General features: G+C 30.7%; 1 protein-coding gene across 1 annotated transcript; it reads left to right on the top strand.

The window, feature by feature from the left end:
- Nucleotides 1-9002: 9002 nt before the first annotated feature.
- On the top strand, nt 9003-14640 carry LOC127129324 (cell number regulator 6). Its single transcript, XM_051058538.1, has 5 exons — nt 9003-9114; nt 9571-9714; nt 13514-13628; nt 13715-13980; nt 14199-14640. Exons 2-5 carry the CDS (start codon nt 9607-9609, stop codon nt 14430-14432), a joined length of 723 nt encoding a protein of 240 aa, XP_050914495.1. The 5' UTR covers nt 9003-9114; nt 9571-9606; the 3' UTR covers nt 14433-14640.
- Nucleotides 14641-24925: the final 10285 nt, after the last annotated feature.

The raw sequence follows: 24925 nt of genomic DNA, 5'->3' as shown, positions 1-24925 counted from the left end.
TATGCATACACAAAAACAAACTACACATAATTATTCTTTGTTTGGGTGCCATCTAGAATAAGTTGACAACGTTCAATTTAGCTTGTTAAATTGTAAATTGGATTGAGATCTTTGAGGGTTTCAAATAAGAAAACTAAGTTGGGTTTTTCCTTCAAGATCACTTAAGGATTTGAAGGTTTTGGACAAGATTATGCAATTTGGATCCGATCGAGTGAAGGCTTTAAAGAAAGGAGGGTTCTTGCAAAGGAGAAGCGTGAGACGGTGGATCATATTGGTAAATCTTGGGTTACAACAGTTCACAATTTGGATCCGATCGAGTGAAGCCTTTAAAGAACGGGAGTTTCTTGCAAATGAGTATCATGAGACAATGGATCCTATTGGAATTGTTGGGTTACTTTATCAAGCTCAGATCAAGGCAAGAGAAAGTGTTAGAATCAACATTAAACTTAGGATTTATAGAGTTGGGTTTATATATTTCTCTTGTATATTACTTTTACAAAGTAAGGTTAATTTCATCATCTCAATTCGAGTTCGAATTGAGGAAGATGTGTATGCATAAATGATACATGTATGAATATTGGATTGTAAATTTTGAAGTAAAAAAATACTTGGTTGAAAAGGCTAAAGCTGATCAAAATGCGTCTGAAAAATATTCAAAAAATTTAAACGAGCACGCCATGTTAAACTACGCGAATCGTATATTAATAAAACTGACGTTTGCAAGCTCGATCTTAAAGTTTTTTCCAGCTAATTTCACGTACATCTGAGAATCAGTTCGACTAGTCTGTCTGTAAATTCGACAATTTATTATGGTTGACATTTTAGACATTATGCAAAATGAAATGCATGTTATTCTATGTAGATGATGCAGATGTCATGATGGTTGTATCGAGTATTGAATGAGAGACAAAATTGGGGTATGACACAAGCATAATAACATTTTGAAATAAGTTAGAAAAATGTTTCATGCATTAAAAACAAAACTTTTATGGAAAAATGTTTTCTACGAGTTGACACATATGAGTTACAGGTTGATACATGTAAGTCATTTTTAAAGCATGTTTCTTTTGTTTGATGTGCTAACTGTATGTGTCGACACATGACCTATACAAGTCAACACATGAACTATATAAGTCGACACATACGAGTTATAGGTTGACACATGTAAGTCATTTTTAAAGCATGTATATCCTGTTTGAGCGTTAATTATATATGTCAATCCATGACCTATACAGGTCAACACATGCATCGAATAGGCTGACATATGACTTACATAGGTCGACACATGCAACACATTTTTCCAAAAATTCATGATTTTTTTCAAATCTTTTGCATTCCTTTTGCCTCCAACTTGCACACACATATATATACTTCAGACATGTATCATTTATGCATACACATCTTCCTACATGAAACTGGGATTTCAAAGAGTTCTCATCATCTTTAACCTACATTCTATGCATACACAAAAACAAACTACACATAATTATTCTTTGTTTGGGTGTCATCTAGAATAAGTTGACAACATTCAATTTAGCTTGTTAAATTGTAAATTGGATTGAGATCTTTGAGGGTTTCAAATAAGAAAACTAAGTTGGGTTTTTCCTTCAAGATCACTTAAGGATTTGAAGGTTTTGGACAAGATTATGCAATTTAGATCCGATCGAGTGAAGGCTTTAAAGAAAGGAAGGTTCTTGCAAAGGAGAAGCGCGAGACGGTGGATCATATTGGTAAATCTTGGGTTACAACAATTCGCAATTTGGATCTGATCGAATAAAGCCTTTAAAGAACGGGAGTTTCTTGCAAATGAGTAGCATGAGACAATGGATCATATTGGAATTGTTGGGTTACTTGATCAAGCTCAGATAAAGGCAAGAGAAAGTGTTAGAATCAACATTAAACTTAGGATTTGTAGAGTTGGATTTCTACATTTCTCTTGTATATTACTTTTACAAAGTAAGGTTAATTTCATCATCTCAATTCAAGTTCGAATTGAGGGAAGGCGCATCCATAACGAGTCCGATTAGGGAACTGCCTAAACAAATCCTTGTGTACTCTCTCTCTCTCTCTCTCTCTCTCGCTCTCTCCTCTCTCTCTCTCTCTCTCTCTCTATATATATATCTATATATATATATATATATATATATATATATATATATATATATATATTATATATATATATATATATATATATATATATATATATATATATATCTTTTACATTTCATTTGCAAATTATTGAATTCATCGATTGTGCAATCAATATGTTTGGTTAATTCTTTTGAAAATCATTTGAAAAAGGTTTTGTTTAGTTGATCACAATAAATTAGACTGTGGTTGGATTTGAAGATCAACAAAACCATACAAATTTCTAAACGATATTGATTACACATAAGGTGTTCGATAATTTATCTCTATTATATTTTGTGTATTTTATCATTTGTAATAGTATCTACTTTTAGCATAGCATTCAATTGATTAGCGTTGAAAGTTTTTTGATAAAATTTTTGTTCATTATCATATGTTGATTGTAATTACACATATTTAAGATTTTTGATAGTGATTCGGTTAGACGATTCGATCCGGGTCACTTCCGCTCGCCATAAAAATTTTCAAAACATTTTTTGTTCAAGTTTTTGACTTGGGATCTATTCACCCCCCCCCCCCCCCCCCGCTAGATTGTTGCTTATCATCTAACAATTATATCTCTTTCCAATTCAAACCTCGAACATTTTAGTCGATACGCTAAGATGGAAGCAACTTTGAATCTATTTCAACAAAATCCCTCAAAATTCTCCAAATCAAGTTCTCCTTCAACTTCCGCCATAGATACGATCGGTGGAGATCTGTTCAGTCAAGTAGAGCCTCCGCTATAAAGACCTGTTAAAACAACCTTTCTAAATAACAAACAGAAATATGAAAGTCCAATCTTAGAGTTTTGAGATCATGAAAATATGGATATGACTTTGTATATGAAACTTCCACTGATCATTATTGTTACCATTACTAATCAATTTGTGTCAGGGATCCTCGTAGATGACAGAAGCTCTTTTCATCTCATCTACTTCAAGTTTTTCACTAAGATTGGCTTAAGGAAACAAGATCTAACATCGTGCGAAGGCTAGAGCCTCATAGTGTTCAATGACTCTTCCACCCGTCCATGTGGACAGGTGTACTAATCGGTCTCCTTGGGAGAGGGAAATAACGAGAGGATGGTGAACACTTGTTTCCTTATGATTCTTCTCGAAAGTGTCTACAATGGTATACTTGGTTGACCATTCCTAGAGGATTTAGATTCCGTGGCCTCCCATGTCACTCGAAAAATAAAGTACCACAATGACTATAGAAGACCTGTTATAGTCAAAGTCGACCTTCATGGAGTATGCCAAATACATGAAGTAGTATTGAAGAAGCCATAGTTGGTAGCCTTATTTCCTAAAGGAAAAGGTGGTGAATTAGGAGAAGCATCAAATGTATTCGATCTAGATGTTCACAAAGAGAAACCCAAGATGAACTAGGCCCCTTGACCAGGATCAAGACAAAATTCCTAAGACCAGTCTCATATGAGGACCTCGAAGTCATCCAGCTGGATGAAAATCCGATGAGTTTGGTAAGGATAGGAGTCAGTCTACTTTCTGAACTAGAGGAAGGGTTGATTAAATGTCTAAGAGACAATGTTGATATCTTCCCCATCTCTATTCACTAGATTCCTAGCATAGATTCTAGTGTAGCATGTCGCTAGTTGAACATTGATCCTAGTGCCCAGTACGTGTCCTAGAGGATAAGGCGGTAGTCTCGTGAGAAGGATGAAGCGACAACGAAGATAGTCAAGAAAGCCTTAGGAAAATGGAGAATGTGCGTCGATTACACATATCTTAATAAATCGTTTCCTAAAGACTCATGCATGCTCCTAAGTATAGATAAGTTGGTGGATAACTCATTCGGATACAAGCTTCTTTTGTTTATGGATGCATATTTCGGCTATAATCAAATACTAATTTCATTTTTGAAGTAAAATACACCAAGTGATTGTCCAACATGGTGTTAGTCAAGAAAGCCTTAGGAAAATGGAGAATGTGTGTCGATTACACATATCTTAATAAACCATTTCCTAAAGACTCATGCCTGCTCCTAAGTATAGATAAGTTGGTGGATAACTCATTCGGATACAAGCTTCTTTTGTTTATGGATGCATATTTCGGCTATAATCAAATACCAATGTACGAGACAGAAAGGATGAAAAGTTATTTCAAGACCGGACAAGCCAACTATCAAAGGATGATGAATGAATGAATAAAGCTTTCAAAGAAGAAATAAGTGAAACACTAGAAGTGTACATAAATGACATTATTGTTAAGTCTAGCGAGGAAGGGCTACACGACTAGCACCTTGCTCGGGTCCACCAAAGAGTTCATCATTACAATATGAGGCTCAATCTAAAAAAGTGCACATTCTGGGTGAGAGCCGAATTTTTTAGTGGGTTTTTATTTGACAGAAGAGGCATATAAGTGAATCTCGACTAATGTGAGGCGATCATGTGAATGGTGGCATCAACAACAAATAAGGAATTCATGAAGTTAAACGGGATGCTAACATCTTTGAACAAATTAATTTTGAAATCAACACAACACGTTTTCCCTTTTTACAAGCTATTAAAGAAAGAAGTAATTTTCGAATGGGCCCTAGAATGCTAACAAGTGTTTTCATCCTTAAAGATGGATATATCAACTTCACATGTGGTATCCTGACCTACAACATGAGAGTATTTGTACTTTTATCTGGTCGTATCTGAGGAAGCAGTTAGCACCGTCCTCATAAAAGGTCCAAACGATCACCAAATACTAATTTACTTTATCTCGAAAGCCTTGGTTAGATTAGAGACATGATATCAAAAGATAGATAGGGAGACCATGTCCTTAGTGACGACCTCAGTAAAGTTACATAGGTATTTCCTAACACATACCATAATTGTCAGAACCGAAACACCACTTAAGCAAGTACTCCAACAACCAAATCTATTCGGGCGACTGGAAAAATGAATCATCAAAATTTATGAATTTAATGCTTCTTATGAGTCGAGGAAAGCCTTGAAGGTACAACTGTTTGTAAATTTCATAGAAGAAATAACCCCATGCACACTAGAGTCAGCTCATACTTGGGTAGTATCTACAAGTGGATTGTTCAATAGCCTTAGAAGTGGAGACATGCCCATTCTAGAGAGCTAAGTTGGTCTGATAATCATAATATATCAGTGTTTTAGGTTCCCTACCACCAATAATCAAGTCAGGTATGAGGCAGTCATTGTTGGTCTCACATTATTCTCCGAAATTGGAGTATAGAGCATCAAGTTGATGATATATTCCCAACTTATGGTCTCACAAATCAAGGGGGAAGCCCAAACAAAAGATTCATTGTTGCAACGCTATATCATCTTGGCCAGATAAAAGTTAGCAGAGTTCAAAATGTTAGAGATACTAAATGTCCCGAGAGAATGGACACCTCATCAGACAAGTATGGCAAGTTAATAGGTTGCCTCAAATATACCAAGCCCAACCGGTTGATCTATGTCCATATTCATGCCAAACCCATTTCAGGCGGCCTGCTACTCCATAGTGTGAGCTCGCCCAGAGTGAAGGAAACTTGCTTATGGACTTCTCTTCCTAAGGCCCAATAAAATTATCCCAATATATGACCTAATGGACATCTTTTTGGATGTCCAATCCCATTATCTTTTACATATAATATTCATACAACTCGTTTGCACATGAGCATGGAATTGAGCATTATGTGCAACTTATGTCACACGTAAGTGCAAGAGCGTGGAGTCCAAAATGCATATCGTATCTCATACCAACACTAATGCACAAGATCAATGTTCACATATATATGTAAACACAAGATAATTATAACAAGTGAGCTACTCAATGGAATTCCCTGTAAGGAATTCCAAAAGTACTATAATAAAGTTACTAAGGATAAATAAACATTGTTTTCCCTTGATGAATCTCCTTTTTTGATTTTCTACCAACAATCTTCTTTCATGGTCATCTTTTCCACAACTACAAATTTTATATTTTATGACAAAACTTTCACCTCACTCAATAAAAAACCGAGGTAAAATTCCATGACGCACTATGTTATTTTTTTCTTCAAGAAATTATCATATATTCCCTAGGCTTAAGAAAAAAAAGCTTAATACGAGTGGGGGTAAACGAATTTAGGATACATACTTTGAGTCCTAACAATTGCAACTTTTATGTTATTATTAAATATTATATTCTCTCAGTTTCTCAAATAACTGAGCGGAATCATACACATATTTTACTATAAAATGATCCATTCACTAAGTTTTACCTAAAACCTAACTCATAAGTTCAGACGCTTCATACTCTTAAACATCATTATGTATGATGGATTGTGAGACAGTTTTTTTTTTTCTGTTTTGTGTTATTGTTCTTCTTACATCAACCTTTAACAAGTCATTTTTCTATTTTTGCAATATATCCCACGTAATGGTATTGTTGTTGTTGTTGTTCATGTCAATCTTTAATGGAATAACTTTCCAATGTTATTAATCAAAGAAAACTTTCTATCTCAGATATTGATTTCTTCGGTTGACAATATTGAGAAATTTATTCTTAATCATATTGCAACATACAAAGAAATTGGTGAATGGTAAAAAATCGAAAAAGAAAATAATACATGTTGTTTCAATTTTTTCCATTCACCATTTTTTTTGCAATAGAAGTCATTTATTACCTCAATTCTTTTAGAAATCGAGATTAAAACCGATGGGGAAAATAAGTGTGTTTATTGAGTTTCTTCGCAGTCTTTAAACAAATATTTGTCGTCAATTTAATTAGTGTCAATGCTCAAGACACTATCATTAGTTATTTGTGTGAAACCGAAAAGACATTTATTAGGAAGGCTCATGCCACATTATAAAAGTATTATGAATATAAAAAATAGATCATGAAAATGTTTGTCGTGAAAACATTGAAACTTATTTTTTTTATATCATAAAAATTTAAACATTATTCTCTATGATAGATTGCAAGAGCAGAAAAATATTTGGGTTTAAGGTTCAAAATTTTGGTTTTAAGGTTTGTGTTCTTAAATAATCATATTACTGAATATTTATTATATTTTTCTAACCCTTTTTTTTATTTTATACCAGAAACCAATGCATAAAATATTCAACATTCAATTTTTCCCATGATCAGTGATATGAAAATCCAATATTTTTTCTTCACCTACAGTGATGGGGATGAATCAGATTCAATTTTTTATATATATTTTTACTTAAATATTTTGTGTAAACAATGTAATATTTTATATAAATAATGTAATTTGTAAACATTTTAATTTAATATTATACGTAAACAATGTAATTTGTATTAAAAATATATTTGTTCCCTCGATTTTAGGCATAAACTGAGAGTTATATGACACTAGTTTTAAAAATATAAAAATTGTTGTTTCTGGGGATCGAATAAATGATCATTTCAACTATCCCCTCGGTTATTTAGAAACCGATGGGTAAAATAAAAACTTTTCACGACACCCGTCGATACCTCGCTTGTATCATCGAGGTAATATCTCTTTCGTGCCCGAGGTAACATGTGTTTTCTAGTGTATGTTGATCTAATGTGTTAGCTCTTTGGATGTTCAAGTCCATTAGACTTGACCTCTGAGGTCCATACAGATCGCCCTTACAGGAGTGTAGAGTTAAGCATTATGTATTCTACATCATTCGTCTATGCAAGAGCTAGGAGCTAAGTGCATCAAATCATGTCACTTATCCGTGCATGTCATGCGACATATCATGAAGTACCCTCTAGAAGGACCACAGCATTTAAGAAGAACTTGATATAGTTTACCAAGGTGAAGTTCAACGTGACCTAAATGTCCAAATTGAGTTAAACACCTTGAATGGATAAACTTAGTTAAACATGTTAAACAGTAGAGATGAGGTAGACATGTTTTGAATGGACCTAGGTGACCAAGTTAAAAAGTTGAGATGAGCAAGACATGTTTTACATGGACCTAGATGTTAAGAAATGTGGTTGCGCCTAACTCAACTCTACAAAAATGACTTGTAAAATGAGGACCGTTTCCACTTATAAGGACATGCTCAAGTCATATTATCCGATATCAGACTCTTGACACACACCCTCACGCCCAGAACTAGATATATGGAGCGTGAAAATAAATGGTGGGTGGCTCGATAGCAAAAAGCATTGAAGGTTGCCCACCGAATATTAAACGAGACTCTTGGCCTAACTCAACCTACAAAATTGACTTTTAAGACGAGGACTGTTTCCACTTATATGGACATGTTCAAACCATATATCATCTGATGTGGGACTTTTAACATTAGATAACCAAGTTGAACTAGCTAAGTATGGACAAACATAACTAAGAAATTTTCAACAATCTGAATTAGACCATTCATTCATGGTCAAAACATACAAGGCGTTAATCCTATATATATATATATATATATATATATATATATATATATATATATATTATATATATATATATATATATATATATATATATATAAAGTGTGTGTTACATTTGTTAGGCGTAATTAATTAGCATCTAGTATTTTAACGTTGCCCGCGGAAATAAAAATATCTTTACTTTAAGTTTTTCCATGGAGAAAGGGCAACACTAAATCAAACTTTTGTTGTAGTAAGAAGATAAATAATTAAAAATATTTGAGTATGTCAAATAGAGAGAAGATAAAACAAAATTTTGAAAGTAAGCAATTAAAAATATTATCCTAAGTTAATAATAATATTATCCAATGGGTTATTTCATCAAATAGTTAAAAATGATCTCCTATGGTGGAAGTTATGAAGTGGTCTCGCACCTCAGAATTTGTCTATAACCTGATCTCAATCTTAACACAACTTCCAATTATAGAAAGTAACATATTTTAACACTAAATCTAATAACATAAAAAACATGCACTTTCTTTAATTGATGTTTGAGAAATAGTTCTTGAAATTGAAACAAGAACAAGATTTACAACAATTACATCAAAACATTTCCCCTCAAATTTCAACACTTTTAGATATAGATCATTTCTTTGTATCATTTCAGGTATCTCATTGTTGTTTTACTCTCATATTTTCTTTTATCTTTCTTCTCTTTTACATAATATATAATTTTTATTCTATTATAAATTAATTATGTTTATAAGATTCAGATCCTTTACCGCGATTTAACGACGGAACAAAAAGAAACTAAAAAAATGTATCACTGCATATGGTAGCATCATTTTACACATGAAAATTTTTGTTGCATAATGGAAGATGGTTTGAATCTGTCTATATATATATATATATATATATAATATATATATATATATATATATATATATATATATATAATATATATATATATATATATATATTATAATATATATATATATTATATATATATATATATATATATGTATGTATATATATGTCAGTTTCATTTTTTTTATTATCATTTTTAATCTTTTCTCTATATTTCATATAATTATTTGAAAATTTCAAATGTTATTTTGTTCAGGTATAATTTTGTGTTATAACCAAAAGTAGGGATAACATGGGAGACCAAGGGTCAAGATACGTGAAGTTAACCAAAAATAAAGAACAAGAGTTATTTAGTGATATTACTCCGGGAGAGCTTAATCAACCCATTGATGTGCCACAAGTAATTTACTATTTTTTATTTATTTATTTAAATGTTTCTTAATTTAATCATTCTTATTGAGATTTAAGATTTGTTTGATGTGATTAATAGACATGTTTCTTATTTACAAATTCTCTATGAATTTTACAAATGGATGAAATAAAATAAATAAAAAGTGAAACTAAAAATTGCTCAATTTTAGATTTAAAGTACATTGTGCAATAGAAAAGATGGACTTATTATAAAAAAAAACAATATCCCTAATTGAAGAGCATAATTAGGTATTTTTCTAAAATTGTTGGATGAGTGTAAGTAGCTCAAAAAGCTTAACTTCATACTTAACATTCATTAAAGAAGTTAAAAAACTTATAATTAAGAGATAGAGTTCTTTTCTCAATATAATCTCTTAAAGTGCAAAAGGAATTATAGTTAAGAGCTATTAGTCAACCTGACGATAAAAGTTTAGTTATTTTAAATATATAATACTGTTATTAAAACATAGCTAAGAGAAATATGTTGAAGGTATTTTTGTAAAATGTTTTTTTTAATAGTAAAACTCAGCTCCATTAATAGGCAAACAGTAAGAAATACAAATATCATGAGGCATTTGAAGTCTATATAAGTCGTTGTAATAGAAAATACTACATAATCATAAGAGACATTATACATAATTTTTTCACAGGCTAAAGCACAACCAAACCAAAATCAACAATATTTCTTTTAGCAATCCATTCTCTTACAAATACCATCACTGATAATATGAGAATGAGAATTCATAGTCTTTTTCCAAATCCAGTTACAAATGATTTCTTTTACTTCTGCTCGCACATTTTGATTATCTTTAGTTTCAATATTTCCCAACCTTATCGAGTCTTCACAAGTTAATGTGTAACTATGTGTTGTAATGGATGTTAAACATATATGTTTTCTTAGCCAATAGACACACATAAACATGCTACAAAATCCAAAACTCTTTTGAGGTATTTTGTCAAACATCAAGTATGCATTCTTAACCCTTAAAAGACTAAAACACATCACATGTAACACATAAACAAAATAAAGCAGCTTTTCTAGAAGAGATAATTTCTTACTATAAAACAACCATGGCGGTTTTAAAGGTGGGAGGATGAATGTCAGTATGGAAGGAGAAGTTATAGTGGAAATAGGTGCATCCACGATTGTTAAGTTTGAGGTGTGTAGAAAATATTTAACAAGCTTGTCATTCTTTGGTGGTGGTGGCTTTGGTGGCAGCCTCCAAAAGAGAAAGGGAGTCTTGGTGGTTGTTCATGATGGAGAGTGAGGATGTTTGATGAGAGGCTTGATTATGGTGAGGACATGATAACAAATATGAATAGAGGGAAGAGTGCTCTAAAAAGAGGGAGATATGGTCACCATAAAGGTGGAGAAGATGGCCACCATGGAGGTGGGAGGTAGCCACCAAACCCTAATGAATTGGGGAGCATCCCTCTCTAGATTTTTAAATTTAAATATGTATCGGTATGTGTTATTCGTTGACTACGTAAAATATTGTTGATAGACATATATTTAGTGAAATGTGATATGAAAAGGTTTTTATAAATGATGAAAAATATTTCTCGTGTTTCGTAAAAATTTAATTGGAGATAACTAATGATTATGAGAGAAATTTCTAAAATATTATTCAAAAGATTGTGATGGTTATATTTGCATAGTGTCGCAGTGTTAGAGAGTTAACATTATTTGTCACTTGATTTAGTAGTTTGAAAGTTGTAACTGCATAAAATTAGACCATTTGTTTAACTTTCTAGTAGCTCATTATTATTATCTCTCTTATATTTTTTCCTTCATTTATTAATCTTTTCTCTCTTTTTACTATTGATTTTCTTAAATGAGAGATAAGAATCGAATGAGATTATGCCAATCCTAAATGTACAACTTGATTCAAAGTTTAAGTATGTGTTCCCATATATTTAGAGTTTGAATCTTATCATATATATATATATATATATATATATATATATATATATATATATATATATATATATATTATATATATATTGAATCATTTTGTATTGTAAAAAAAAATTAAGATTCGTTTCCCTTCACTAAGAAAACATAAATTTCTCTAAAATTTAAATAAATTTTGTAGGCAAAAACAAAGTAGGAATTCTATATTTTTTCGAGTCAAGATAGTTTTAAATAATTTATTTCTGTTTCTCTAGATTATGAGTTTAATTGAGAAAATTTTATTATATTAAATATTATTGATCGATACGTTTGACGTGATTGTCCAATACTTATCAACTTTTCTAAAGTATCTTAAAAAGGTTTCTCCAACTATCAATTTGCTTCTGATTTACTAAATTAGTGGAGACAAATCAAAAATAAAACAGAGTGTGTTCACACTCCACGTAAAAAATAAAATGAGATATGATCCACTCAATATCTTAAAAAGACTCGATAGAGATATTAATATTTTATGATATTCATTATCGTATTCTTATGATAATAAAATATGTCTTTGAAAAGATATGGAAGACATAAATTATATTATTTTTTAAGGTGAATTATAATATCATTTAGAAAAATATAAAAAAATTACGAATAAAAAAATTATTAAGTATAAATAATTCCTATTTATAAAAGGGACAAGTTTAGATAAATACAATGTTCCAAAATTTTATGGAATAAAAGGAAATAAAGTTCACTCCATATGCATCAATGATTGGGAACTTGACGAATACACAAACAAATATTCTACTGTATACCATTTTGTTGTTGAATAGTTAGGTTGATATCAAAGTAATTTCAAAATGGATCATTAAAAATATGGAAAGTATGTTCTTAGATATTTACAATGGACTATAGTTTACATAATCACGAATAAAAAGTCAAATCAACTTGTAGTGGTTCACTACTCGAATTTAAATTTTGTAGGATATATGAAGTCATTTTTATTTTTTTTTGCATTTGGGCATGTTCTATTATGGTTGAAGAATAAGTATAATGAAAGAATAAAAACATGTGATTGTTACTTCTACTTTAGAAATATAATTTAAAATATGTTTTATCTTCATAGTGTAAGTATTGTAGTTGCTGAATTTTATCTTGAGTTTGGTATTGGCAATAATATAGCTAGAACTCTAAGGATCTATTGTGATGACACCGCAATGGTCTATTTATCTAAAAATAACAAGTATGCAAATAGTGTTAAACATTTGCATTTTAAGTACTTGTCATTAAAAAAAAGTGTAAAAACAAAAAAGTGACATTTGAACATGTTGATATAGATTTAATGATAATAAATTTCTTAAACAAAGGTTTGTCTCCAAAAAAAATTGATAGCTACGTAGAAATGAGGAGAATTATATTAGCATTATAATGTGATTTATTTATAGGTATGTCTGATTTTAGTATTCATTTTGTATAATACTTGCGGATTCAATTAAAGTTATATTTATGTTTTTTTTTTATCCGTATTATATATATATATATATATATATATATATATATATATATATATATTATATATATATATATATATATATATATATATATATATATATATATAGATATGATTGTGAACTTTCTGGATATATTCTTATTTGTTTCATACAGATTTTTGAACTATGATATAGAGATTTATATTTGTTCTTTCTATGTTGATTTTACGAATATTGGAAATATTTTTTTTTTATGTGACTAATAGTAAACTTGCAAGACATTCTAAGCTTCTATTAAGAGAGAACAAAAAATTTCTTATTACTCAAATGTTAACTAAAATATGTATCATTGTATTCTTTTTTTTATATCATTGATGATTAATATTATCTTGTTACAGTTAAATGCTCGTAGATGTCTTGAATGTGGACAAGTTTTACCTGAAACTTACCAACCTCCAGCTGATGAAGATTGGACAACTGGAATATGTGGTTGTTTCAGCGATGTTGATAGTTGTAAGATTTTTCCTTTTTTTCCATCACCAAACTATGAGTGTCTAGAATCTTGATGTTTATTATGTATCCTTTTAATTGTGTTGTAGGTTGGACTGGATTGTTTTGTCCATGTGTTCTATTTGGAAAAAATACCGAAACACTAAGAGATGACATTCCTTGGACCAATCCATGTGTTTGTCATGCAGTGTGTGTAGAAGGTGGAATGGCACTTGCTGTAGCAATAGCATTTCTCAATGGAATTGATCCTGAGACATCATGTCTCATTGCGGAAGGCCTTTTTTTCACTTGGTGGATGTGTGGTATTTATACTGGTCTCTTTCGACAAGCTCTTCAAAAACAATATCATCTAAAGGTGATTTTATTTACCAATTTTTTAATGTTTCGTGCATGTTTGAATTGATAGTGAATATGACAAAATCACAACTTTATAGTGAGATGTTTTCAAAAGATACATTTTAGTGCTTCAACATAATTATGATGCCACGACAATTTCCCATGTTTTATCATATTGATTATCTAAAATTTGTAGGTGCTTTTTCTCACTCAAAGATCTATACTTTATTTTACCAGGATTCACCATGTGATCCTTGTATGGTACATTGTTGTTTGCATTGGTGTGCTATATGCCAAGAGCATAGAGAGATGAGGAATCATTTATCTGATAACACAAACAATGATGGAACTATTATCAATCCACCTCCGGTTCAAGAGATTAAATCTGATTTGAATAAGAAGTCCACATCGTCAGCAAAATCTTCTACAAATGATGATGAAGAAAATAATTTGCAGATCCAACCTATATAGGATATATCACCTAATTGTGTCCATGAGTCGGAGAGTATCCCTCTTCCTTCTTTTTTATTGAGCTAGTAAAATATAGTTCAATAAATATATATTTATCTTATTTCTCTAAGTTGGAATTTTGTTAGAAGTTAGTTACATACAACTGTACTATATATCATAATTGTACTCTGATTTATTCTACTGAAATATACAATATCATCTTAGATTATATTCTCTAGATTTTTCTTTCCTTCACTTTCTTTTGCTCTCCATGGGTTTTAATTGATTTCTAATTCTTGGGGCATGAAGATTTTGTATCGTTATATTTGAACTTTGGAAAATCATATTAAATTAATTGGACACCACATCTCAATATAAAACCATAAGACATTAGGTTTTATCGTGCTTATAAAGTCTTTGATATCCATTTTTCTCATATAATATCTAACTTTTCCTTACAATTGACGTACCAATTCTAACATTGTGTTATACAGCTTCCTTTCCATCCTAAATCATGTCCCGTCCTTTAACTCCATGTGGACTATCATGGATGATTATACTCAAGGTCTTAAAGAAAGTTTTCTTACCACAATACTTGATGCGACAAAATGGTATTAGAAGCTTCCAATATTATTTGTCTCCACTATGGCAAAGAGGAAAAATTTACAACTAAGTGTCGTTACTGACATAAAATAACATGGTTCATAGAAATAGATAGAGAATATCGCCTTAATACATATCTAAACATAAATTATATAACATTATCTTCTTTTCTTAGTCTTTAAACTTGATATTTGTTCTCATATATCATCTTTGTTCTATCTTTGTAAGTTTCTTTGTTTATTTTTTGATTTGTTTATTTTAAACATATTATAATGATGAAAACTAGTTTTAATTTAAGTTATTATACATTATATAATAGTTCAAATAGTTTTAATAATATTTTTATGTTGTTTAGATTTATTCATACCGCGACAACAATAATCTATAATGCATCACTCATAATTGCTAAATTCATGAAATTATTAAAGCGGACGCAACCTCGATTCGACCGTTATTTAAACCTTGATTGTATTACCTTCGAAGTAAAAACAAATCTCAAACTAAAAAGTTCTATTAAATTTGATAAGAACTTATATTAGAATTAAATAGATTTTGTATTATGAAATTGTCACTACATATAGATTTTACACCTATTTTTTAATAAATTAGTAATAATATCTCCAATGTTATTTACATTTTCACACTAGTGAAAAAGTAGTAGGTAATCTTTGAGAGACTAACATGGATAAGTATGTAGTTATGCCACAAATTCCTCCTAGTTTCCTTCTTGAAATAAATTGTGAGGCACAATCAAAAAATCATGCATATGTAGAATGGTAGCAGCAAGACTCGCATCTCTGCGCATGGTTTTTATTTATGATATTTAATTTGTTGTTATCTCAATTCATTCTATTTTATCATTCATGATATGTTTGAGAATAAATCCACCACAATCAATGAAAACGCGTTCACTCGAGCTGCTATTGAGTAAAAAGTGAACTTGAAAGTGAAGAAACGTGAATTATACCCAAGTGCATCGCACGCTCAAAGATACAACAGAGTCGTCATCAAACTTTATTTATTCCTGAAGGAAAGGGAAAACATTGATAAAACCCGGGGGAAAGAGAAATGGGTAAGGAGGTCGATTATGCAAGGGGAAGGTATTAGCACTCATAACCTCTATGGTACTCCATGGGAACTGTCTTGAATGTCTTTCCAAGAATAGGTGTTATTATCTGAAGATTACTCGCGAAAAGAGAAACAGGGAGTTAATAGATAAGTGTGAGAAAAGGTAAGAAATAGATAAGTGTGCTCGCCAAGGATTTGGACCTTCGTGCCTACGTATCCTCATTCGCGTAATGAGGAAATTAGAGCTCTGTAGTTCGTGGAACTAGGACGAATGTGTTAGTTATTTTTAGTGAACAATATTAATGTTCGTGTTCTATTATTGACTGGCTTGTATGCTCAAGCATGGGAGCTTTAAGCGTCTGTTTGTTCACGGTAGAATGGATGAACTCATATTGCACTTGTCGGAGCTGAAAAAATTACAAAGTCGCCACCATTCTTTATTCGTTCCTAAGGAACATGGAAATAATAATAAAACCTATTAACTAAGAGTAAGATGTTAGGTTCGGAAGTCGGTTAAGGGGAAGGTGTTAGGCACCCCTTACCTCCATTGTACTTAATGGGATCCTCCTCTAATTCTAGGGTTAGTGTGTTTCTAAGGAACATTTGTTTTATTAATTATTATTTGTTAATTATTTATCTATTTATTGAAAATTATTTTATTATTTAAAAGAAAACTGATTAATTGAGAAAAAAAAGTGTTTTGATTATTGTACTCGCTAGAGTCTTACAACTCTATGCCTATGTACACTCAAATTTATTGAAGGATTAGAACCTCGTAGTTCGTCTTAAAAATGTTGGTTGTTTGGTTGTTTTTATCCCTTAAAAAGTTCTCACGCATCGGAGGCGGAGAAATAATTGATTTTGGAAAAATGACTCAATGCACTAGGACAGAGGACTTATGATTTGAGGTGTGTTAGATTGATTTTATCCCATGATTGTTTGTGAAGATAATATTTAATTTATTTTAAGAAAATAAATTTTAGAATATTAGATATAGTTCTTATTCCAATTTTATCCCTGATTTTATCCCTTGAAATTCCTAGACTTTTATCCCATATTTAATCTCATATTTGTATCCCTTAATTTTATCCCTTATTTTTATCCCTTATTTTTATCCTTTGTTTTTTATCCCTTGTTTTTTATTCCTTGAAATTGTTATTTTATCCCTTATTTTTATCCTTTGTTTTTTATCCCTTGTTTTTTATTCCTTGAAATTGTTATTTTATCCCATAAAATTATACCATATTATCCTAAAATTATCCAAATTAATTATTTGCAAAAAAATATAATCATTAGTTTATTTAAGAAAAAAAAGTTAAAAGGGTAATTATAAAGACCCAAGTGTTATATCCCTTATCCCTAATTTTTTACCCATAAAACCCTAAAAATATATCCTTATTTATTGTTCCAAACATTATCCCAAAGTTATCCCAAAATTATCCCATAGTTATTCTATAAATTTTTATCCCTTAAAATCCTAAGGTTTTATCCCATAACCTTATCTCATGATTTGAAAAGGCCCCGATACACAAGGGCAGATGACTTGAAGTTTAGGTGTGTAAAGTTGATTTTAATTGTTTTGTTAATTACAAAAAGTTATGGTTAATTTAATTTAGAGAAATATATTTGTATGCATATTTACCTAATAAAATAAAACAGTGTTATATTTTTAATATTTTTTTTTAGAATAAGATAAAAAATTTAATTAATTTTCCCTTTTAATATGATTATTTTTATTGTTTGTTTATGAGTTATTTAACTTCTAATCCTAACTGATTAATTTCTAATCATTCTCATGCAAACTACCCTAATTGAATAATTTGTCCCTTAATTAAACTCATATTACTTACCCTAATTAATCATAAATTGTTCGTCATTAATTACTTATTATTTTTTTTGTAATTAGGTAAATTAAGGATTTATTCTATTTTGTATTTTTATTACTTTTTTTATTTAATATTCATTGTTTTCGGTATTTTTTTATTAAAATAAATTAGCTAAAATAACATAAAATAAATAAGCATAATATTGGTAACAAAAGGAGTTTTCACGTTCATGAAATATAGATGATAAGAGGAGTCACTAAAGTAATACCAATTCGACTTAGAGTTTAATTATTTCATTATATTTTGATAGTTTGATTTTCTAAATAATAAAAAGATAAACAAATAGAAGAAGATGGAGCATGTTCTTTTGTTTGGGTTTGTTTCAAGCAAGTTTTGATGAAAGTGTTCTCGCTGATGTAAAGCAGATTTTGTTTTGGTCAAGAATGAAATTTTGATCTAAAGACTTTTATATATATATAAATTATTTATGGTTTTGCTAATGAAATTTGATTTAAAAAATCACTATTTATTTAGATATAATTATAAAAAGATTAGATTATTGTAAGTTAAGAAAGAATCAACAAGATGGTTAGAATTTTAAAGGATGTTGGTTTTGTTTGATTTTCTTGAATTATTGCAAAACATGATTCGTACAAAGAAATAAAATAAAATAACTTTTAGTTTCTACTTGTTATTATGCATCAACGTAACAAAAAACCATATTATACAACACAACCCAATATCAAGGATAATAAGATAAAAAATTACCAGCCTGAAAGTTATCGAGGAAAGATTTCCACTTTCTGTGTCATTGCCCTCCTTTGACTTCTCTTCTCGTTCCTCCTTGGTGCAGGGATTGCCTACTGGGATTTGGGTTGCGGGAACGGTAACAACTTTTAGAAGTAGTGACTTTGTAAGACTGTGGATGCTTGAAAAGTGTGAATTTGTGTGCTATTTATAGATGGAGAATCAGGTCAAGAATTGAATGAGATTATCTATTTTCAGAAAGATTTAATTTGACCTGATTTTCTCTTTTTTCTTACCGCTCAAGTCAATGAATCTGGATGGATTCGTGGCTTTGTCCATTTGAGTAAAAAATTATATAATTTATTTTAAATAATAAAATAGACTATTAATAATAATAATGATAAGAAAAATATTTTGATTTTAATTTTTTCATTAAAAAAATAAAAAATGAATATTATAATATTTATTAAAAATAAATTAATAAAAAAATCGAAAATAATAAATAAAAAGTAAAAAAGTGAAATTTTTAATTTTAAAATAATGTTCAGTGAAAGTAAAACATGAAAGGAAAGAAAAAATTATAAAAGTGAGTAATTTGGGAATTGAACACATGACATCTTGCACTCATAACCCCATATCCATGTACTATCCTCCATTAAACCATTACACCATTCAAAATGAAATAGCACTTCCACGTACTTAAACAAATAATTTAAATACCGAGATAACTAAAATATTTTCATAACAAATAATAACTAAACTTTTAATCTACCTTTTTTTAAAACCTCATAAACTATTAATCTATAATTTTATTAAATAATTAACACCCTAATATAATACTTATATTTTTAACTAATATAATCTAATGAGATATACTATGATAATTACTAATCATATCTATTTTTTCTAAAAATTAATTATAATAGTTATAAACCCCTTTTTAGCATAATCCTACATTATTTTGAAAAGTCTAAATAATACCTCTAAACTAAAATCAACTCCTAAGAGGAACTAAGAAGTCAAAACGGTCCCCCTTGACTTTTTAGGTCCTGAGGTTGAATATCTGACTATGTTTGTGTTAACTGAAAAATAGACAGAAGAGATGGTCAAAATTTAGGGTACGACAACACTCTAGCAATTAAGCATTGCTTGCTCGCACATGGATGCTTAAGCGTCGTTCACGGTAGAACGGAAGTAACACGTCCTTTCTGAAAAGGTTTTAAACTGAAAATGAAACCCAAAGGCAAAACTGAATTTGATGAAGTGAGTTTGCTTTTATTCTGAAAAGAGAGTAAGAATTTGAATCATACTGAAGTCTATGAATGGAGATGAATACAGTGATCAACTAGGTCATTCGTCACGCACCCAAAGATATTCGGAATGAGGATAAGAATTATCCACTCTCATTCCTTCTCCATTGCTTAAGGATCGTAGCGTACAATCTTAATCTTATGGTTAATTGTTTTTGAGTTTATTCACAAAATGGTTTTAGTTTTACTGGGAGAACAAAAGGGATAGAAAAGAAACCCTGAAAGGTTGAAGTCTTATCTTCATGTCTGTGTAGAAAGACTTATCAATTATTCGACATAAATTGCACTAAAGTCTATAAATAGACGTGAATACAGTGAACAATTGGGTCATTCGTTCCGTACCCAAAGATATTCAGAATGAGGATAGGAATTTTCCACTCTCATCCCTTGTCTATTTCTTAAGGCTCATGATGTGCAATTTACATCATAACTGATAAGTGTTGAAGTTGAATTTCCTTGCAGCTTCTTGTGATGAAGGGTTATCTTTGAAGAATGAAGAGACTTGACAATCAACTTGAATCAAATTATGCTAAAGTCTATGAATATAGGTGAATACGATGAGCAACTTGGTCATTCGTCCCGTATCCAAAGATATTCAGAATGAGGATAGGAATTCTTCACTATCACCCATTCTCTACTACTTAAGACTTATGCCACACAATTTGGCTCATGATCTATAAGTGTTGAATTTGACCTTTGTAGTGCTTGAGTAGTAGTCATGTCTTGTACTGATTTAAATTGCATGAAGTCTTGATCTTGATTTAAGTTTGGAGATCTAGCATCCAGCACATCTTGAGCACAAGGACTTGCCTTATCAAGTAATCAAAGGTCTTTTGATCACTTGACCAAGCTTGGGGAATTAAGCACAGTCATAAATTTAGTTGGTCAAAGTGTACTTTGATCAACTTAATCAGTTGGGAAGAAGTTAGTTGAAAGTGAATACACAACAACCTAAAGGGTTAATTGATCCATTAGAATATTTATAAGTTCTAAAGCTAGGGGAGCATGCAAGATTAGACTATTTTTAAACCTAGGAACAAAATAGTCAATTCACAAATTTGGGATTAATTTCTAAAATGGAAATCCTAATTAAACATCAATTAAATATTAAACAAATCTAATTAAAGCTAGTTAGTACCTAATCAAAAAATTTAATATTTCCTAATATTCTAAATTATTATCTAATCTAATTAAAATTCTATTTCAAAAGCTAATCTATTTCTAATATCTCCTAATATTCTAAATCATAGTTAATCTAATCTGATTAATTTGAGTTTTCTAAAATCTAATTAAACTAATCAAATTTTAATATTTCTAACACTTAAAATTATATTATCCTATTACATTAATTATGAATTAAAATCTAATAAACCTAATTAAGTTAATCAAGATTTAAAATCCTCAATCCTAATCACACACAAAAACAAAAAAAATAAAAACCAAGAAACGAACAACCAAAAAAGGGTTGAAAATGGGCATGCTAGGTCAATGGAGGTGCAGGCCCAGTCTAAGGGTGTGGGAGGAATTTCGTTTCTGGGCCTAGGCCCAAAGTTGGCCAACATGAGAATGCCCAGAGCCATGTCCTCTCAATCCATCCATGGCCAAAATCTTCCTCACGGTCTTCACCATGCGATGTGACGGCTCAGCTTCCAAATGCGATGCAGAAAATCCAACATAATGAAATGTAATGCCAACAATTTAGCATGTCAACACGCGATGCAAACGATTCCCAAACGGCTTCATCATTTCTTCATCATGATTTCTATTCGCATCTTCATATTAGAGATCGAATTCAAAACGAAGCAACATGAAGAGCGTGGCTCCAATTACCGATTCAAATTCCGAAATCAACACCAACAGCTCGATCCATCACTTACACACATGCAAAATTTGAAAAGGCGGAATCGAAATTGGATTGAGAACTCACTGAATCGTAGCCTCAATGCGAACATGTACGATATTTTTCACTTTTCTTCTCCTTTCATTACGATTTCCTTTTGCTTCTCCTCATCAAATTCTACTATGCGCGTTTATGTTGATGAGTGATCGAGAGAAAAATCTGGAATGGTAGATGATGGTAACTCTGTGAAGAATGAACCGGGAGAAATCGAGAGTGCAGGGTGAAATTCTGAAGAAAACTGGAACTGAGAGTGAAGGGTGAGAGATGAAAAAATTGTGTGAATTGAGGAAAAAACTAACGTAGTTGGAATGAAATGGTGAAACGTAATTTATAGAGGTCGAAAATCTGTTTTGAAATTCACCTCAAATCCACATGAAATTCATGGTTAGTTTGTAAATGATAAAACTTGTTAGAGTCAATTATAGGTGCAATAGGGAATTCTGTTAGGATTATTAGTTAAAAATTAGGAAGTTTGTTAGATTCAAATTCAGTTGAGATTCAAGTGAAACATAAATACAGTTAGATGTTTGTTAAGTTATATGAGGTAACTTTGTGAAATGAAATGAAATCAGTTGAATGTGTAGCGGTAAATTAATGACCATTAAGTTATGGATAAACTTAACGTCAATAAAACCAGAGTCACCACCGCACTTTTATTGTTTCCAAAGAAAAAGGGAAAAGTACGAACAAAACCCAAAGATAAGATATTTTCAAATCAAAACTAATGAAATGTAAGAGATTATAGGTAAGGGGGTTTGGTTACACAAAGGGAATGTGTTAGCACCCAAAGTGTCCTAGATACTCCTAGGGAGCCCTTTTTTATGTTTGTATGTGTTTTAGTATAAAAGATGTTTGCAATAAATAGAGTGTGAGGATGAGAAAAGAATTCATTAATTATTTTTTTGTGTTTGACAAGACCTTCGGACTTGTGCCTATGTACCAACATAAAATTGAGGGATCAAAACCTCGTACTTTGTAGTATCAATTTCAAAGTGAGTGGATTGCTTTTAAAAAAAGTTTAAATTAAAAAAAAAAAGAGGCACAAAGGGCCTAAAATAATTTGAATGAGTGTTAGTCCTTTTTGTCTTTTGAAATTTTAAGTCAATATGATTAGATTCATTTACAAATTTGATTTAAGAAAAGAGTTTTTTTTTTAAATGCGATGGCATAAGGCCAAAGTTTCTAATTTGCAATAAAGAGTCTAAGTTTAGAAATCACAAACAAAGAAGATTTTGAAAATGGGGGGAGAGATTTGAAATTTAAGAAGAATGGAGGAGATGAAAAGAGTAATCCTAAGAAAAAATTTAAAAGTTAAGAGTTGAAAAGATCTGACCAATGGGATGCAATCCAATAGACAAAAATGTCATATAGAAACCCATTTTTCCTTTGGACTTTAAATCAAGCAATTCCAATAATCAAGTAGCAAAATGAAGAGCAGTGCATCAAATAAAGATGGCCACATCCAAGCTAGCAACTTCATAGTCTTCTTCTTAATCTTCCCATATATCAGATGACATACTCCTTGAATGGCTCAGAATAAGGCATTAGACACAGGTTCAAAGTAACATTTGCATCAACACCATGTAGCAGATGAAATCAAGTGGATCCCAATACTTGCACCAGATGAAAGCTCAAATCTCAATAACTTGGTCTCATAAGTGTTGGCATTGGCCAAGTCCTTTTGCATAGGGAATGTTGCCTAATTCTAAGTCCAACGCTCAAATCAAATCCAACAGTCCACACAAACCTTTTTTAGGGGTTTTTGTTGTTTATTATGTACTTTAAGGTCATAAGACCACAAATGCAAACAAGTATATACAAACACAATACATTGCTCAAGTGAGTAAAGTGAAAATGGCATTATCATAAACAAGTTAAATGATATGTAAAATGGAAAAATGATAAATGGCTTGAATTTAAATTCTATAAAGTAAATGACTTGAAATTAAAAGTTAGTCAAATGTTAGTTAATTAGATGTTAGTGGAGTTTTGCTTTTCAATTGTTTAAGTCATTCTTTGGAGAACACTCAACCCTCTATTCACAAGCATGAATCCTTGAACCAAGACATCTTCCAAAGGAAGGAAAAAAGGGTGGACATAATCTCATCCATACTTGTATTGGTTCATCTAACACAAAGTTATTGATGAACCAATTAGCCTTAGGATAATGGGACTTCATTTGTCAATGAAAGGGATGAGATAGAATGAGATTGAAGATGAAGAGGGGGGGGGGGGGATGAGACAAACACAAAATGGTCATGGGATGACTTTTATCAAATTAAAATCAGTCATTCATTTTGGGAGATGAAATGTACATTTCATCAATCCCCTAAATCCAATGGTTTTAATCCAACAAAAGTCAAATCAACCTTGACCAAGGCCCAACCACATAGTCAAACTTCACAAGTCAATAAAAATGGCTCAACATAATTTCTACATAATTAAACAATTAAAAATCAAATTAAAATGCATTTAAATTAAATTATGTTTGATTAAAAACCTAAAACCTATTCAAAACACTAAATAAATGGCTAAGAGATTTATCATAGGTCAAACAAGGTCAAAGGACCTTGGAGAAAAAAATTCATTATTTTTGAAAAGTCAGAAGTATTTTTAAACAATTAAAAATATGCACAAAAACAATTAAATAATGAAAAATATCAAAATCAATCTAAAAAATAATTTTAATTCAGAAAGTGAAAGAGAAAAATATGTGAAATTTTTTGGTGAAAGTCTCATATTTTTTGGATTAAAAATGAAATTAATATGAATTAATAAAAAATGGATAAAATGAAATAATTAGAAATTCAAAAACATGAGAGCCATCTGATCTCCCTCATTAATTGATGTGGCAGATCAAATGGTGAGAAATGCGCGTTCCTCATGTGCCTTGGGCAACTGAAAGACACGCATGATAATCAAAAGCAACGCACGAGATTAAAAGATGGAGAGCAGATCTGATGGATAGGAGCAAGCCACCACACCACCGGAGCTAGGGCTCCGGTTGTCTTCTCCAATGGACCTCCCCGAACTAGTCCACCACCAACCTTCACTAAAATT

The sequence above is a fragment of the Lathyrus oleraceus genome, chromosome 3 (genome assembly GCF_024323335.1).
Source record: "Lathyrus oleraceus cultivar Zhongwan6 chromosome 3, CAAS_Psat_ZW6_1.0, whole genome shotgun sequence".
In the NCBI taxonomy this organism is placed as follows: Eukaryota; Viridiplantae; Streptophyta; class Magnoliopsida; order Fabales; family Fabaceae; genus Lathyrus; species Lathyrus oleraceus.
Note: the sequence above shows the minus strand (reverse complement) of the source record. Positions and strands in the feature narration are given on the sequence as shown.